This window comes from Globicephala melas, chromosome 4 (assembly GCF_963455315.2).
Source record: "Globicephala melas chromosome 4, mGloMel1.2, whole genome shotgun sequence".
NCBI classification, from domain to species: domain Eukaryota; kingdom Metazoa; phylum Chordata; class Mammalia; order Artiodactyla; family Delphinidae; genus Globicephala; species Globicephala melas.
This window is the reverse complement of record NC_083317.1, coordinates 117,011,800-117,030,310: the sequence shown is the minus strand read 5'-3', so window position 1 is coordinate 117,030,310 and position 18,511 is coordinate 117,011,800. Positions and strand designations below refer to the sequence as shown.

The following is an 18,511-nucleotide window of genomic DNA, read 5'->3' as shown; positions in this document are numbered from 1 at the left end:
ATCCCTGTATTTCCCTCTGATCTAAAACTGCATTGTTCAGTATGGTAGCCATTAGTCACATGTTGCAATTGAGCACTTTGAAATGTGACTAGTCTAAATTAAGATATGCTGTAAATGTAAAATTAACACTAGGTCTTAAAGACTTAGTACAACAAAAAATGTAAAATATCTCAATTTTTTATTGATTGCTTATTAGAATGATAATATTTTGGATGTGTTGGATTAATGCAATATATTTTTAAAATTTGGCCTGCTTTTTATTTTTTAAAAAGTGATTACTAGAAAACTTCAAATTACATATGTAACTCACGTTATAGTTCTATTGACAGTGCTGTTCTAGACAGGCTTGATCAGGTGATGGTGATGATCATGATTTTTTTGGTAACAAGTGTTGAGTTCTCTTGGAAGGTACATAGTATTAGGTTGGCTCTTTTTGTTAACAACCATTGGTTAATCAATGGTTGACAACCATTGATGGTGATCACCTAGATCTGTTAATTTATTAGGGGTTTCAAATGGTGATATTATATCACTCCTTTTTCTTTCTTTCTTTTTTTTTTTTTTTTTTTGCGGTACACGGGCCTCTCACTGTTGCGGCCTCTCCCGTTGCGGAGCACCCGCTCCGGACACGCAGGCCCAGCGGCTGTGGCTCACGGGCCCAACCACTCCGCGGCATGTGGGATCTTCCCGGACCGGGGCACGAACCCGTGTCCCCTGCATCGGCAGGCGGACTCTCAACCACTGCGCCACCAGGGAAGCCCTCCTTTTTCTTTTTTTACTGGCATTCTTATATAAAGAGCAACTTCCCCTAAGCAACTCTTTGGTTCTCCATTTATAGACTTTTTTGCATAGAAAAGTCAAAATATTGGTTCCCTTTATTTACTGGTTTCATGGTTGGTTTGTTTTTTTGTTTGTTTTCTTCATGCAGGGTCTCTTACTTCTGAGAGAAAACATTCATCTCAGGAGAAAGAGTTGCTGAGCCTCTTTTGTTTTTTCTCATTACCTCATGTGGGCTATCTGTACATGGTTGTCAAATCTGTTGAATTAATGTCAGTCTACCAGTATCCTGAGAAGTCTCAGCAGGCGGTGCTCACACCACAGTTTTTGCATGTCATCACGAGGTATGTTCCAGTCACTTGCTGGCTTCTGAGTCACTTATTTCTCTGTAAATTCTTGAGGTGCTTTCTAAATCCTTAAATGAGAATTATGTGCACCGTCGCATGGCACTGTACATCAATGATATACATCTGTGGGTTTTTTGTTCTTTTCTTAATGGCCCGTACCTGCCTTTTCAATGTCAGAGATGTAGATTCCGGTTTTGCCTTTGTTTTATTTTCTTAGCCTGGATGGGGATCTTTCTAAGGAAGTATAAAGTTCTTCATGAGGGAAGATTTTCATAGGGAATTCTAATGAAAGGTCAGTGGGGCCAGTCAGGGCATCTCTTTAGACTTTGTTTTAGATTTCCTAATTTTTTTTCACTGCTGTTCTATCTTTTCCGTATGAGTTGAGTTAATTGATAATGGTGTAGGACTGTCAAGAGGCCAGAAAGACTGCCTGATTCTACCCTCTGAGTAGCGTAGATGGGGAAAGGATCCAGAGGTTGGGGGTGGTCACGGTCATGTGGCTAACTGGTGGTGGATGTCTTCTGAGTTGCCTTACCCTAGTAATCTGGCATGTAAACTGGGCTCCTGAGCAGGGCTTTAATGTCATTTCCTTTTATCTCAGCAGTAAGTGATACTTATGGTTTTATTTCCTGTTTTTTCAGTTTAGATTATAGTCAAGGCACTGCATTAAGCCCTCTGGCCAACCACCTGTGAATAAGGCACACCATCTGCTTTCTGAAGCAACAACATAAGAGAGGGCCAGAGACCAGGGACGCAAACACTAGGAGATTAGTGAAAAATGTCTTAAGACTTCGTGAAAGGGGCGTAGGCTGTGGGAGGAGGGAAATTACTTCTGGCTGAGTCACACGGGTAAGGTTTTTGCGTTTGAAGTGAAGCCCGGAAGCTAGTTAGAATTTGACACATAGAGATTGGAAGAGAAAGACATTCTAGATAGAGGGAAAGCTATAAACAAAGCTATGTCCAGGTTTGCAGGAGTGTCCAATAATTAATTGCATAGGACAGTGATTTTTGTTTTGTTTTGTTTTGTTTTCAGCTGAGTGGTAATATCAGAATCTCCAGCAGGTGCTGGAGTGTATTTCACACAGCACAGGACCCACCTGGAGATTCTGACACCCACTCCTAGCGGGGGTACTCCCCTGCCTTTTCACTCCCTGGTGGTGTAGGGAGAAATGCTGTTGTGTGTTCCTTAAACGAACAGTGTGGAGGTAGCTAGTCTTTTTAATTTCCAAAGTGTTGTGTAGTTATGTCCTTTAAATGTAAAGGAGCTGAAACATAGAGAAATGGGGAAAACAGTGCTTGAGAGAGAACTCAGGGCTTTGGAAATTAAGGAATATTTTGAGATTTTGACCAAAGAAAGGGATGTGAATAGAGCATTGCTTTAGGTAAATGAGTGGTGGCCACTGTGGAGGATGGTTTGAACATAGATAATGAGCTATTGGGATGGTTCAGTAAGGATAATGAGGGGTTGCACTTGGGCTGGGCAGTAGCAGTGAGAAGAGAAGGAAGCATGGATGGGAGAGAATTACAAGACTTGATGTCTAGTGGGATACTGGGAATGGAGAAGACATGAGAAAACCCACCAGTTTTGAGCCTGCTTTTATGAAAGAATGGAGGCTGCTGTGGCATGGGGTGAAAGAAAAGTTTGGTTTAGACATTGGAGTTTGAGGTGCTTAAGGAATACCAAGAGGAAATGTTGATAGGTTTTTGGACACATAGGACTGAAGATTAGGGAAAAGAGGAAAGGTTAGATATTTTTATTACCAACAAAAAAGAGCTCATTATCAAAGTAGTGATCATGACCCCAAGAATGTGTAGACAGAGAAAAGTAGTTGGAGAACTAAACTGGTGAAAGTCATGTTTAGAAAGCGAGGGGAAAAAGAGAAGGGTCTGTAAAGATGCGGAAGAATCCAGAAAACTATAGCTTCTCAGAAACCAAGGAAAAATTAGAGGGAGAAAGAAGGAAGACAATCTTTATTTCTGCCCCCAAATATTTATACAACAGACTATCTTTTATCCATCTGATTGTATAAATGTACAGGACACTGAGAATTTAGTGAGTGGACCCTCTAAATGCCCCTCCACCCAGAGTATGTCATGAACTAGTTTGGAATGTAGAGTCCCGAAAACATAGTATAGTGAGGGCTTGAAGAGACTTAAAATCTGGCCTGCTTCCAGGTGGGAAATTATTGAAGCTTTTCTTAATATTAGCACCAAAAAATACTCTGCCATCATTAACCTGACTATGGAAGCATTAGACATTAGAATAGCGGTTGTTATATGTAAATTCAGATTCTTAATAAAGATTCCCCACCCCTATATTTAAAATCCTATATTGTTGAACTAATTTTTACATATTTTTTATTTTACCCAATAGGTAGTATTTTAGAAATATCTTGATCCCTAAGTTTGTCTTGAAAAGTTTCTTGAATAGTGATATGTTTATATACCCTCAAAAAAAAGCAATAAAATGTTTTTTAAAAGACTCTAAGAACAATATAAAATCATGTAATAAAATGTTATCCTCGTAGACATACATGAATCGGAAGGCCTCCCATAATCTGCCTTCTCAGAGTCAACCTTGTCAACACTTGGTCTATATTCATCCAACTTTTTTTTTTTTAAAAGAATACATAAACAGCTATGGTTTGATTTTTACAGAAGTGGATCGTACGATATCCACTTTTGAGCAACTTGCTGCTTCGCTTAGCAGCGTATCCTGGACGTCTTTCCAGGCCAGCACACTTCAGTTCACTTTGTTCTTCTCTTATACTGCTGCTTAGTATTCCAGCGACCGCTAATAGCTGGATTAATGTTGCTGGAGGTGAGTTGGAGGATGCAGCCTTTTTCTCTCTAGAACCTAAAGGTCATCTTTGTGGTCATAGCTACTCTGACCTGTCATCCTGGCCCCACTGCAGGTACTTCTTTTGGTTCGCAGTATCTCAAAGTCCCTTCTGTTTAGTTTTCTTCGTGAGGGCACCCTCTACCCCAGATTTCTAAGCGGCGGTGCTACCGTCCCAGCTATTGTCATGACTCCAGAGGTCACATCCTAGAGCTCTCTGGACATGGACACAGTTGACAGTGGGCTGAGACCAAAGTGGAAGCCCCAGCAAACAGATGGAGAGTCCTGACTGACGCCTCTACATCGTGCCAAGTCTCGCTGCTGTGAAAATGTCAGAATGATTCTCTTGTTAAAGAAGTATTTCTTCTATTTTAAGGTTATTGTTAGATTTGCTTTAGTCCTTCATTTCTTTATTTCAATAGAGTTCATTTTTACTTCTCTCACGTTCTGATTTTTTAAAAAATTTTATTTATTTATTTATTTTGGCTACGCTGGGTCTTTGTTGCTGCGCACGGGCTTTCTCTAGTTGTGGCGAGCAGGGGCTACGCTTCGTTGCAGTGCACGGGCTTCTGATTGCCGTGGCTTCTCTTGTTGCGGAGCACAGGCTCTAGGCGCACGGGCTTCAGTAATTGTGGCTCGTAGGCTCAGTAGTTGTGGTGCACGGGCTTAGTTGCATGTGGGATCTTCCCGGGCCAGGGCTTGAACCCGTGTCCCCTGCATTGGCAGGCTGATTCTTAACCACTGAGCCACCCGGGAAGCCCTCTGATTTTTTTAAAAATCATTCCTGGGAACCCACGACAAGATGGGTTTTGTATCAATTTCTAAGTTAAACATTGATGGTTTTCAACGTCAGTGTTGGAGGGTTGACTTGTAAGTCTCCAAGCACTTACTGTGGGGTCTCCGGGTTGCTTTGCTGTGCAGACATAGCCTGGGGTTGTGGAAAGAGCTAGAGGAGTGTGAAGAGTGAGGAGACCTGGGGTCTAATTTAACTCCATTCTCCAGAGAGGACTTGGACCAATCATGTACCTTGCAGGCCCTAATCTTTAAAAACAAGCTGCTGGACTAGGTAATTCTGAAGGTTCCTTCAGACAGTCTCTGATTTTCTCTACCATTGGATTGGGTTTGCATAATCTAAGTGTGTTGGGCAGCATAATCCAGGCTCCATTTCATCCCGAGATAATAATCAGTAAACTTGGGTTCTAACCTTGGCTTTAATAGTCACCTCTCTGTACTTTGGGCAGATCCCAGGGGCATCATTTTGTCTATAAGATGAGGGTATTGACCCAGATCCATGGTTCTTAACTAGGAGTGTATGTCACACAAGGAGCTTTGTAGAAATATACGTGTCTTAATTCAGCCCCTAGAGATTATGATTTGGGTAGGAGTGAGTGGGGACCAGTCATGTATTTAAAAAGCACTCCATAGGGTTTCTGAGGTACTCTCCTTGTTAAGAAGTAGCCTAACTTGTCAGCATTGACACATACTTGGGTGTTCCCCGACCCCTGCCATTGCTCTGTGCTCCTGTGAAATCCTCCCAATGGTGGGCACATTGGTTCCTGGCCTCCAGTTTGTTCAGTGGCATCTCTCCTCTTCCTCAGTAACAACCTGCAGTGTTACACAGTGCGGTGCAGTGCGGCGGCCGCTCGGGAGGAGGACCCGTATGTGGACACCACCCTGAAGGTTAGAGCTGGCTTATGACGGTGCAACCTAAAGATCACAGTATGAGTGCTTGCAAATTTGCTCTTCGTGTCTAAGCCTGGCAAACATTAAAGTCTTGTTTTTTTCAATTAGAATGTTGGAATGTAAAATGATAAGCATTTTGTGATTCGTGGTGTAGATGGTAATTTTTAAGATTACTTTGAAAGCATTTTACTCAGAATTTAGATAGAATGCATAGTTTTAAAAATTTGGTAAAGAATATATATATAGTGTAACTTCAGAGAGAGCACTTCACAGCTATGGTGTACTACAATTTTATTCATTTAATAGAAGTATTGGTGGCCATTGTATAGAGCTGTGAACAAAACAGTACAGAAATCAGTATATTCAAGAGCACAAAAGTGAATACAGTGCATTCGGATGATTTATTTATACTGTTATCAGATATGCCTTTAATTCTTTAATCGTTTTACAAAGCCTTCAACAACTTTCCTGTAGTTCTGTAGTTTTGATCTAGTGTAAATGGACATTCTAGATCAATAACCTCGTTTTTAGTGAGTAGTAATACGCTTAGTCTCTGAAAAGCTCTTGACCGCCAAATAAACAGAGGCAGTGTTATGATGAAATTCTCTGTTTTCTGACCTTGAATTTTCTGTTCTCAGAAATACGCTGATCATTTGCATCATACTCGTCATGTGCAGTTTTACCCCCGGAGCATAAGCTATTTGAATGGGTGTTTGTTGTGCATATCCGTGCTGTAGGGAACCCCCAAGTTATGATGGCCTCTATTTCACATGTTAATGTCCATCTGGCACCTGGAACGCCTTTTTCTGGAAAAATGAATGTTCAGTGATGATGGTGTGTAGTACTTAATGTGTCCGAGGCACTCTTCCATTATCACTGTCACCCAAATTGTGAAATGCACTGGCGTTTTCTGGAAATTGTGTCTGAGTTCTTTTTTGTTACGGGCTGCCTATCACTTTCTGCTGCTGACCAGGCTTACTGCCTACCCTCAGCCTCTTGGGAGATAAGAATCATAGCTTTCCCATGCCTTTCTGTCTGTGTTTAAGATATACACATAGCCTTTTCAGGAGATTTTTTTTTTTTTTTTTTGCCGTACGCGGGCCTCTCACTGTTGTGGCCTTTCCCGTTGCGGAGCACAGGCTCCAGACGCGCAGGCTCAGCGGCCATGGCTCACGGGCCCAGCCGCTCCGCGGCATGTGGGATCCTCCCAGACCGGGGCACGAACCCGTGTCCCCTGCATCGGCAGGTGGACTCTCAACCACTGTGCCACCAGGGAAGCCCCTTGTTTTTTGCTTTAAGCCTCAGAGAGACATAGACTTGTGTAGGTAGTGATGGTGGAGTGAGGGGTACATAACAGATTGAGGTAGGATCAATCTGCATTTGGAAATAAATCTCAGTTCTAGGCCTTCTCAGAGTCTCATAAAACCAGAGGGAAGGAACACAGAAGAAAGGAAGGTAGAAAAGAGGAGAGATGGGCAGCTGGTGGGGAACGCTGCCCCTGAGGCCAGTCCTCCCGAAGGTGGCAGAGGGAAGGACGGTGATCACACCTCCCGGCTCCCCCTTCCCTGCGATTCCACCATTCTGAAATCCTAGATGCCCCTGAATGAGCACACCATCGTTTTGCTCCCTTGCTGACTCAGGCTTTGGGAGCTGCGGTGTCTGAGAAAGGTTTCACAACCTCAGAGTCGGGACCAAAGTACACGCGATCTTCATTTCCCTTTCCTCTGAGATGCTGGCTCAGCATCGCCAAGGCCAACCTAACTATTCTTAGGAATGTCAAAATAGATGGAGGTTTTCCCCCATGTGCTTTGTACAAAAGGGACAATGAAGATGACCTCAGAATCAAAACAGCATTAATGGAGGAGGGGGGAGGCCTGGCAGCATCATTTTGTGAGTCGCAGAAAGAGCTCTTCCATTATATTCCGTATCCATTCTACTTGAGTGAATGGTCCCTTATAAGGACAGGAGGCTGGCTCCTGGTCCAGGATTTCCTCCAGTTTGCCTGACACACCCCAGCCTGTTGGCTGTTGCAGGCAGTGTTCACATCTACAGAGCTAACAGAAGCCATCGGAACATGAGAGTGTTTCTTTCGTACACACGCAACCACTAAGAAACCATTTTATGTACTCTACCTGAAGTACAATGTCCTTTTATAGTGTCTCGTTTTGTCTAAAGAGGCCACTTGAACGTACCCTGAGCCAGCCCACTGTTAGTGGGGAATTTCCTGGGTGGCAGGTAATCAGCCCAGGGCTGGGCTCCTGGAGGGTCTCTGTAAGGCAGAGAGTTCCCGCAGCTTTGAGGGGCCTCAGGTGTAACCCACTCTCTGCATTCCTTAAATCAAAGTCAACAGATACTAAGTAGCCCTTTGGCAGACACGTGGATGAGATAGTTGGTTAAATAGTTTAGATAGGATAACCTCTTACTCTGATAAGAATAGGAATTTGAATTATTTGGGAGGAGAGTGAGGGGGAAGGAGACATTGTATCAAATACATTGATTTTTGAAGATTAAAATTCATGCACTTTATTCCTTAGCTAAATTTCCGATTTTTTTTCCTTATTAGGCTTGCCCACCTGTCAGTATGGATGTCTGTGCTTTAAGAATACAGCTTTTCATAGGCTTGAAAGCCATCTGTCACTTTAAAAACCACATTATACTTCTGACCAAGGCAGACCCTGAAACAATTCCTGAGAGAAGAGAGTCACCCAAGAGGCTTCTGTAAGCATCCCCTCACCCCCAGACATTCCTGCGAAAGTTTCTGCAATGAATTGTTACTGCTATATTTTGCATACATCTTTGTTGATATTTTTTTAAATGAAAGCTTTGAATGATCAGATAGCTTTTCTAGGTGTTCTTATTCCAGAGTAAGAAAAGAAGTTTCTGATGATCTCTATAATATCCTTTATAATTGACCTTGAACTTTTAGAAGAAGGTGAAGTATAAAATTAGTTCAGTAAATATCTGTGGTGTTTTAGATAAGAAGTTAAAGGGCATGCCTTTTTTGTGTAATTAACAAGTAAGACAGAGCCTCTTATGCTGATCCAAGTGACAAGGCTCTTTATTATTTTTCTTCTTTGGCCTTTAAGTGGCTACATTTTTATCCAAAGATTATTTTCTGGTATTTCAATGAAAAAGAAATTAACAATGCATTTCTTACCTTAAAGCACATTCATGATGTATAGATTATGTGTTAATCTACCTTAGAGTAAAAGTGCATTATTATTCTAATCTCAGGTTGACACTTCGGTTTTTTGCTTTCACATTGTTTGGAATAGAATGCTTAATTCCAGAGAGGTTAATGCTTCTATTCGATGTTTTCTATACTGTGAACTTAGTGGTAGGGAATGCAATCTAATTTGAACAGTCCTCTATGGAAAATGAAGTAGGAAAGAAATCTGTTTGCAGGAGAGGAACACAGATTGTATTTCAGGTCTAACATTGTTTTCCATTTTCAACATAAGGTTAAGCTTTTCTGAATTATTTGTGCCTGTGCTTTGTTCCACCGGCAGGAATAACCAGGTTCCCTTAGGTAACTGCTCACTTAGAGTGTGCACAAAGTGGTCTGAGACTGACTGATCCTAAAAGCTTTCTGGCGAGAGGAAAAATAGCTTGTAATCTCACACATTTGACATCTTAAAAGTAGTATATATTTTTAAATGATTTTTCAAAAAATTCTGATTTATTTGAAAATGCATTTGATCTAGGGTCTGCATTTTTAAAAGATTGCATACTACAGAAAATGCATCATGTAGTGAAAGCAAGAGATAAGGTAGTGTGCCTCCAGCAGATGTTCAGTTCTGTCTTTTGCATTTTCCCAGCAGCCCTTGGCCTCATGAAGGCCATATCCAAGCCTTTCTTCCTTTTGAGGACTCTTGCCTGTTCTGTGAACTTATTGCCTATTTAACAATACTTGTGGAATGAATTGCAAGTGCTTGGTTTATCAGTCCGCGAGAGTGCAGTATGTTAAGTGCTGTTTGGCCTACGTAGCATTGTGCACTAATGTTCTCTAAAAATCGACTGTGTAGTTAATCAACAAAGAAAATACTAAATGAAAATGATATCATAATTACAATATTTTAGGTATCTAATATTTACCATTTAAAATTCCCGTTTATTAATAATATGTCTTATAATTCTTGTCCTTTGTTTTGCTTTTAGTTCTAGAAAAGGTACCAGTGTTAATCTCAAAACACCTCCTGTAGCTGAGGCTGGGTGGAATTTGTATATTGTGAATACGATCTCACCAGTGCAACTGTACAAAGAAATGGTATTCCTTTCAGACTTCTAATTCTTACTGGTAGAAATTTTTAGAGTCTAATTGATGACTAGAAATTGATTCTAATTATCGTACATGCAGAATGCCACAGCCAGCCAGCTTCCAGGCTCTGTCTGACAGTACAGTGTATTATCTTCACCTTCTTGTTTTCACAGCTCCTGATATTTGAGGAGCCAGGAGAAATTCCCTTCACTAAAATAAGATTCCCTTGTTCATACCCACTCTCCTATGAGAATTGATTAGCCAGTCTAAACATAAGTAGCCTTTGGCCTTTATTTTGAACCCTAGCAAAGAGAACCATGAAATGGAGCCGAAAGAAATCTTAGATCATATGTCCCTGTCTCACACTTCTTTGAAATATTAGCAGATAGTCCCAAGGCACTGCAGCACTTGTAGCATTGTCCCATAGGCATCCTTCTTCCTCTTCTAAGAGTGACAACTGCCTACTCATCCCTGACAATTTTTATCAACTCTTTATTTTGAAATAATTTCAAACCTACAGAAAAGTTGCAAGAATAAGAATAGTACAAGTAAAACCTGTGTATTCCCCACACAGATTTGCCCATAGCCAACATTATACTCCCTTTGTTTCTCCCTCTCTTTTCTTCTTTTTTGCACTCTTGTACAAATGCGCAAGCACGCATGTCTATTTTCTCCTGATCCATTGGAAGGTATATTGCATACGTCATAGCCTAAGGCTCCTAAATATTTCAGTGCATGTTTCCTAAGAATTGAGATATTTGCTTATATAACCACAGGACACACACACATGCTTCAGAAAATTTAACAATGACACAATACTTTAGTCTATGGTTCATATTCCAGTTTTGTCAATTGACTCAATAATGGCCTAGTAGAAGCCCCCAGCACCTCCTGCCCCAGGTCCAGGATCCATCAAGTAATGTATTTAACTGTCACGTCTCTTTAGCTCTTTTAATCCAGAATATGTTCACAGCCTTTCTTTGTTTTATTTTAAAAAATTTTTTTTGTTTTTTTTTGTTGAAGTATAGTTGACGTACAATATTATAAGTTACAGGTATAAACATAGTGATTCACAGTTTTGAAAGGTTATAATCCACTTGTAGTTATTATAAAATATTGGCTATATTCCCTGTGTTGTACAATATATCCTTGTAGCTTATTTATTTTATACGTAGTAATTTGTACCTCTTAATCTCCCTCTCTTATCTTCACTGGTAACCACTAGTTTGTTCTCTGTATCTGTGAGTCTGTGTCTTTTTTGTTTTATTCACTAGCTTGTTGTATTTTTAGATTCCACTCTTCGTTTTATAACAGTTTTGAAAAATATTTCTCCCCCTGCCACCTTTTAAAAATTTATTTTTTCATTTCATTTCTCATTTCATATCATTTCTCATGATTAGATTCAGGTTGTATATTCTTCTTCTTGGCCAGAACATTGTGTAGGTGACGTATCTTTCTCAGAGTATCACACTGGGAGGTGCAGAATATTCATTTGCCCTTCACTAGTAATGTTAATTTTGGTCATCGGGTGAAGGTTTTGCCTGATTTGGCCCTGGCATTTTAATGCTGATAATTTTATCAGCTTTGTTCTGTGTTTTCAGTCTTGCTTAATTGAAAGTCTTAGACGTCATCTAGGTGATTTGCCTACTGGGGTCTAAAAATACTGATTGACTCAGATTAGCTAGTGATAATCTTTTTTTTAATTTTATTTATTTTTAGCCGTGTTGGGTCTTCATTGCTGTGCGCGGGCCTTCTCTAGTTGCGGTGAGCAGGGGCTATTCTTCGTTGTGGTGCACAGACTTCTCATTGCAGTGGCTTCTCTTGTCATGGAGCACGAGCTCTAGGCGCTTGGGCTTCTGTAATTGCGGTACGCGGGCTCAGTAGTTGCAGCACATGGGCCCTAGAGTGCGCAGGCTTCAGTAGTTGCGGCACATGGGCTCAGTAGTTGTTGCTCGCAGGCTGTAGAGCACAGGCTCAGTAGCTGTGGCCCACGGGCTTAGTTGCTCCAAGGCACTTGGGATCTTCCCAGACCAGGGATCGAACCCACGTCCTCTGCCTTGGCAGGCAGATTCTTAACCACTGCACCACCAGGGAAGTCCTAGCTAGTGATAATTTTTATAAGCCCACTGTAAGTTACAGAAATAGATCTAGCAGAACCTAAATTCACAGATTGAAACTAAGATAAAGGAAGCATACTCAATCTGAATTTGAGAAAGATTTAAATCATAGAACTTAAAAATAAAGTTAAGGTTTTCAGATATGTTCATTAGCCTTATCAAATTGTGATCAAATTATTGCTAAGTTAACAGTATTATTAGCATTACAGTATTAATTGTACCTTCTCTAATGATTAGCACTGTTTAACAAGAGAATAGTTACAATCATGTGTGTGTTAAACTGGCTCATAGATCGTGGGGGAAAAGAAAACCACTTTAGCTAGGCCTTATCAGAATGACAAATAACCACTTTTTATTTTTTAGGATTTAATGTGTTCAGATATTGACTTTAGTAACCAACTGGGTAGATATTCTTAAGAACTGGGAAACTTTGGGGAGATGTCTAAAGCAACATTAGCTGCTTGCCTTTTTTGTGTTAGGTAGACTACAGTAACACCTACAAGACTGCAAAAACGCAGAGCTGCATCCACCTTCTCAGCGAGGCTCACCTGTTAGTGAGAGCTGCCCTGATGGATGCCAGTCAGCTAGAACCTGGAGAAAAAGCCGAGCTTTTAGAAGCATTTAAAGAAAGCTGTGGGCACCTTGGAGACTGCTACAGCAGGTTGGTGATGCTACTTGGAAACTTGTCAGAGAAGCCATCCTGAGCTTCAGGTGTGCTTACTAACTTTTCCACCTCTGGCAGTTACCTGACAAATGGGAGGACGCATGAGGGGAGGTGGTTTAGTTATTCATTTATGCCACAGCATTTGTTTAGCACATCCTGTGGGTCAGGTACTGGGCTAAGCTTAGAGAGATGAGCACGACCTGTTGCCTGCCTTCAAGGACTTACAGTTTATTGGATGAGCAGTTCATGAGTCTCCCATCAGTTAACTTAGGAATTTGAAGTTTCTTTTCAGACCTTTGGGCGGGGGTGGGGCATGACCAGTGAACATCCCTGAGACAACCATATTACTATGAGCTTTAAGGGAGAGATACAAGTTGGACACTCTGTGATTTTAATCTTAGTAGTCAGTGCTTTTATGATGTCAGAAAAGGACACTAGGATCAATAGTGATTTCTCTTTTTGAGAATGATCTTTTTTTTTATGTTAATAGATTTAATGGTAACCATTACTCAATATTTAAGCTTTTTGAGGAAACTTAAAAAAAAATTTTAATGGAGTTATACACGTAGAAGAGTACACAAGTAATAAGTGTACAAGTCACAATAATTTTCACAAAATGAACAAATCCTGTAGCCATTGTCCAGATGAGAATGATCTTTATAATATTTTTCATATATAATTGTTTCCAAGGCTTACTTGACCCATGGGAATCATTATAAATTGATAAAAGACTTTTCCTACTTATAAACACCATTATTTTAGAGCCACATTATGAATATTAAAATTCACTTAATGAATTGTTTTTGTTTTTCTTATGAGCAAGCAAAAAGAAGCTACATTAATTAGGATGACTTTGCAGAACAAAACTCAGGAGTTTGTTCCAACTCCTAATGGCTGTAGAAAAGTATTTTGAGATTTATGTCTTCCGGAAATCATGTCTGTTTTATTATTAAATGTGTTAGACATCCAAACTTAAACATGACAAATCTGAAGTTTTTTTTTTTTTTTTTTTTTTTTTTTTTACTTCCTTCCCTTTAGGCTTGACACCCAGTATTCCCACCTCGCCTTGCCATACTATAAGATGTCTGGTTTGTCTATGGCTGAAGTTTTGGCCCGAGTGGACTGGGCATTAGAGGATGGAACGCAGAAATACGAGAGGGGATTAATCTTTTACATTAATCATTCACTTTATGAAAACCTGGATGAAGAATTAAGTGAAGTGAATACAGTTTTCTATTTAGTTATATCTAATATTTTTAATTTTTCATTTTAGCAATTTATTTTATGTAATTCTGTTGAGAAATCAAGTTCCAAGTATTTTTCATTGGTATTATAGTCTTTTTTTCCTAAAAAAGGTAATTAGTGTGCCCTTTTCTTCATTAATAATACTCAGAATTACAGCTTGGAAGAGAACTTATAATCATCTTCTCATACTTTCTCATTACATAGACAGGGGGGTGTGGTCCACTGTGGTTGAGTGACCTGCCCAATTTGACAGTGGCATGTCTTTAGAAGAATGACATAGAACCTGGGCTTTGCCTGCCTTCTTCTCATCTGCAGCCCTTTTCACAACCCTAGTTGCCCCACTCTCCAGGTGTCCAAAGTTTCCCTTGTGAAATCCTGGCCCAGCAACCTTCAGACATTATCAAGGATCATTTTTAGCTCCTCATGTATTTTTAAAGAGTTGAATGCCAGTATGCAAAGTTGGGTATTGTGATACCAAGTGTTTTAAGGTTTTAAGAGAAATGAAATTTTCTCTTATAAATATTAAGTATATTTTGTACATTAAATATAAGTAAATTTTGTATTAAACAGTAATTTTCTATAATGGACTTTTGAGTATAATTTAATCCAATATTTGTTTTCTTCTTCTGAACTCTTGTTAAAATTAGAAATGCTGGCCACAACTTGGTATACACTTTCCCTGCTTTTTCTTCATTATAAGTCAGCAAAGAGATCACTTTAGGTCATCTCAGCTCTCCCACGCTATCACCATCAAACTCTCTTTTTAAATCGAAGCATAGTACTGTAATTTTATCTTAATTGGAATGTTTGTATCTTGGCTTTTTATCTTTTTTTTTTTTTTTTTTGCTGATTTTGTTGCTTTCTATCAGCTGACTGACCTTTTATTTCTTGTTTACGCTCACCAAAGGAATTGGCAGCAAAAGTGGTTCAGATGTTTTATGTCGCTGAGCCGAAGCAACTGCCCCATATTCTCTGTAGTCCTTCTATGAAGAATATTGATCCTTTAACTGCCATAAGCTATTTAAGGAAGCTGGATACTTCTGGATTTTCATCAGTCTTAGTGACATTGACCAAGGCAGCAATGGCTTTGAAAATGAGAGATCTTGACATGCACAGAAATGAAATGAAAAGCCATTCAGAGGTACGGTGCCCTGCCTGGAATTAACAGCAAGCTAAAATAGGACTCAGTGGTCCTGAGGTGTTTAGTTTTTTTCTGGCTTCTGTGTAGCTCATTTTTTTCTTAGTTGTAAAGGAAGATAGACTTAGTATTAAAAAGGAAGTGGCCCAAAGTGGGAGTGCTTGGGCTTTGGATTTGTCCAATGAAAAAGAAAAATGAAAGATAAATGGCAGCAATGGGTATCCAAAGACTTTTCAACTTAGTGTCAGGTATGTTCAGAACACAGTGCTTGGCAGTGAAGAGTATACAGGCTCTGCCCTGAGCTGACAGTCTGACCTGGCACGAGGGGGTGGTGTGGTTTGTCCCTGAAAACAGAACAGTGATGTATATTCAAGTACAGCAAGTAGGTTATTAACCTTGAGTCTTAGGAGTGCAGTAGTTGCAGAAATAGCCTGCATTTGGGAAGATCACAAATGACTGTGTGGGAGATTAGGCATTTGAATGGTGTATCAAAGAAAAGGTAGCTTCCCGTTGGAAAAGAGGCCATTTAGGGACATAAGCCAAAAAAGTTAATCAGTAGAGAAAGAAATTAAGAAGTGACATTAATTGAGCACTTATTATGTCTCAGGTTAGCACTAAGATGTCCTCTACTTTGAAGAGTAGAATTCTAGAAAGATGAATTTTCTTTTCATAATTTTGAAAAATCCTATATAGACCTCAATTTAAAGCTGTCTACAAAGTAGGACATCTTGATGCTTAATTAAGTAATAACTTCTACAAAGACAGTTACCAATGATGTCCTTAGAACTTGTCTTTGTAAAGAAAAAATGAAGATTACAATAAATTATTAATGGCTTATCATTGATTCTTGAATTCACTAGCGTGTATTTCCAAGATGAATGCAATGTTTATTCTGTTCCTAAATTTTTTTTTATCTGAAGATGAAGTTGGTATGTGGCTTCATTCTGGAACCTCGGCTATTGATTCAACAGAGGAAAGGACAGATTGTTCCAACTGAATTTGCAGTTCACTTGAAGGAGACTCAGCCTGGATTGCTTGTGGCTTCAGTCCTTGGCTTACAGAAGAACAACAAAATTGGAATTGAAGAAGCAGATTCCTTCTTTAAGGTTTGTCACTTTGAAAATGCAATTGTTCTGGATGGCCTGATGAAGTTGGTGGGGGGGACGGGGAGCAGAATAAGAGAAGTGATTTTTCATTTGTTTATTGAAAAATGAGACTTACACATAACCACTTATAAAAGTACAGATTAAAAAATGTATCTAGAAAAATTCTGTTCATGCAACCTGGAGTCTGTTAAAATGTCTAAATTCGCTTTTGCCACGGCACTAATGCTAGAGATAAATTATTGAATACTGGCCCACATGATGGAGTGCTATTCAGACCAGCTGTAACTTGATCAGTACTATATTTATCTGAGCTATGGGGGCTTGTTTCACTGTTCTCAAGGTGCTCTGTGGTAAAGATGAAGATACGATTCCTCAGCTCTTAGTAGACTTTTGGGAAGCTCAGCTGGTAGCGTGTCTCCCAGATGTGGTACTTCAGGAACTCTTTTTCAAGCTCACATCACAGTACATCTGGAGATTATCTAAGAGGCAGCCACCTGACACCACACCATTGAGAACATCAGAGGATCTGGTAAGATAATGGAATAGTACAGTGAATTAAACTTTATGTACATTACACATTATGATAATGACCCTTATTTTTTTGTTTGTTTGTTTTTGGGGTTTTTTGTGTGTGTTTTATGTTTTTGTTAAATTTTTATTTCTTTTTATATTAATTTTTGTTGACCCTTCTTATTTTTAACAGCATAAAATCAGTCGTAATTCATATTACCGGATATCTTTTTTTTTTTTTTTTTTTTTTTTGCGATACGTGGGCCTCTCACTGTTGTGGCCTCTCCCGTTGTGGAGCACAGGCTCCGGACGCGCAGGCTCAGCGGCCGTGGCTCACGGGCCCAGCCGCTCCGCGGCATGTGGGATCTTCCCGGACCAGGGCACGAACCCGTGTCCCCTGCATCGGCAGGCAGACTCTCAACCACTGCGCCACCAGGGAAGCCCTACCGGATATCTTTTTAAAGCAAGAGTTAAAAATACATTTAAAACTTGTCTGTGAGTGAAGTTGCCCACATTTTAAACACTTTTGTATCCTAAAGAGTGCCTTCTACTGTTCCTATATTACTCACCTACAGTGGTACTTCAGTAGCCAAAGTGTGGGAGAAAGGGCTTTTCCCCAAATCCATCTGTGCTCCCTTAGGCGACAGTCATGAAGTGGAACATGAGAGAAGAGACATCTGCAGACCTCCCTGCTGGGAGAGGAACTGCAGAAGGCTTGTGGGAGAGAGACTTCCTTACCAGACTTCCATTTCCTGTCAGCTGCACAGACAAGAGCTGTTCCGCAGTCTGCAGCAGCCCTAACAACTCTACTCTTATCTTTCCTGTTCCCCCCGACCCCTGGCAGCCCCTTTGTCCCTCACAGTGACAGAGTGGCTAATGTGGGTTTGCTTGAATAAGGGAGTCTTTATGGGAATTGTCTTGAGAACTTATGGAAGAGATTTTGCCTCCCAAGGAAAGCAGTAGAAATAAAAATTATTTTCAGTATTACTGTTAACTTTTTTTGAGTGTAATTAGCTTAAAGGAAGTATTGCCCTTTTTGTGAGAAAGTGCCTCTTTGCAGTTTTTTGAAAGTTAAAATATTAGGAAATATTTAGTGAGGATTTATTCAGTGAGAAGCAGCAAAACTAAAACCTTTTCCAGGGGAATGCATTCTAAGACTTTCTTCCCATTACCAGGAAAATGTATACCAAATTTTGGGACACGGCAGAATGTTAGGGATTGCTTGTTGTTTGTGGGATGGATGAAGAAAGTCTTGTTTTGTTGTATTTTTGTTTATGATAAATTTCTTTTACATTTTAGATAAACACCTGTAGTCATTATGGCTTAATCAGTCCGTGGGTTAATGTCTTAATATCCTCTGAATCCTTGGCTGATAAAAATTATATGGAAGACCTTTCAAAATTACAGGTAAATAAAAATGCCTCCTTTTCTCATGAATATGCATATTACCATATAGTATAGGACTTAAATTTGGTAAGACCCTGGGTGTCCAGTTAATTTAGAGTGTATCATTCTGGGGACAGAATCTATAGTTAGGCATACTCAAGAGCTGTGGAGGGAATTCCTGCCTCTGCCTGAAACTGCTGACGGGAAGTCTGGTCTTGTTGCCAGTCGGTGAGTGAGCTTCCAAGTCCTGTGACTCTTGCCTCATTCTCAGGACGTGCCTGAAAACACGTTGTGAAATGAAAGTATGGCAAGTGTTTCGCGGTGTTTTCATTGACGAGATTCACTTTTATTTTAGTGTTCACTCACACAGTTCAGGCCTCTAGCCCAAACCGAGCACTACTATCTGTCTTATAGGAGATAGGTCAAAGTAGCTAGCTTCTC

General features: G+C 40.0%; 2 protein-coding genes across 9 annotated transcripts in view; one reads left to right on the top strand and one right to left on the bottom strand.

Annotated features, from left to right (window-relative positions):
• The window catches only part of HPS3 (HPS3 biogenesis of lysosomal organelles complex 2 subunit 1), a 45,043-nt gene that overhangs the window by 17,756 nt on the left and 8,776 nt on the right, over positions 1–18,511 (top strand). For 6 of the 8 annotated variants that reach the window (XR_009563784.1, XR_004042962.2, XR_004042964.2 and 3 more), the window contains exons 5-14: positions 929–1,121; positions 5,562–5,643; positions 8,210–8,364; positions 9,805–9,913; positions 12,501–12,682; positions 13,724–13,904; positions 14,838–15,071; positions 15,989–16,174; positions 16,515–16,703; positions 17,984–18,091. Coding sequence is in view for 3 of the 8 variants with exons in the window: in XM_060298502.1 (XP_060154485.1) it covers positions 929–1,121; positions 5,562–5,643; positions 8,210–8,364; positions 9,805–9,913; positions 12,501–12,682; positions 13,724–13,904; positions 14,838–15,071; positions 15,989–16,174; positions 16,515–16,703; positions 17,984–18,091 (1,619 nt within the window). In the remaining 5 variants the exon portion in view is untranslated. The remainder of the gene's footprint in view (positions 1–928; positions 1,122–5,561; positions 5,644–8,209; positions 8,365–9,804; positions 9,914–12,500; positions 12,683–13,723; positions 13,905–14,837; positions 15,072–15,988; positions 16,175–16,514; positions 16,704–17,983; positions 18,092–18,511) is intronic. The other 2 variants (XR_009563785.1, XM_060298503.1) reach the window with 2 other exon arrangements.
• CP (ceruloplasmin) overlaps positions 15,874–18,511 on the bottom strand; it is a 74,832-nt gene continuing 72,194 nt past the window's right edge. Inside the window, exon 20 of the mRNA XM_030873262.3 lies at positions 15,874–16,700. The gene's annotated coding sequence lies outside the window, so the exon portion shown is untranslated. The remainder of the gene's footprint in view (positions 16,701–18,511) is intronic.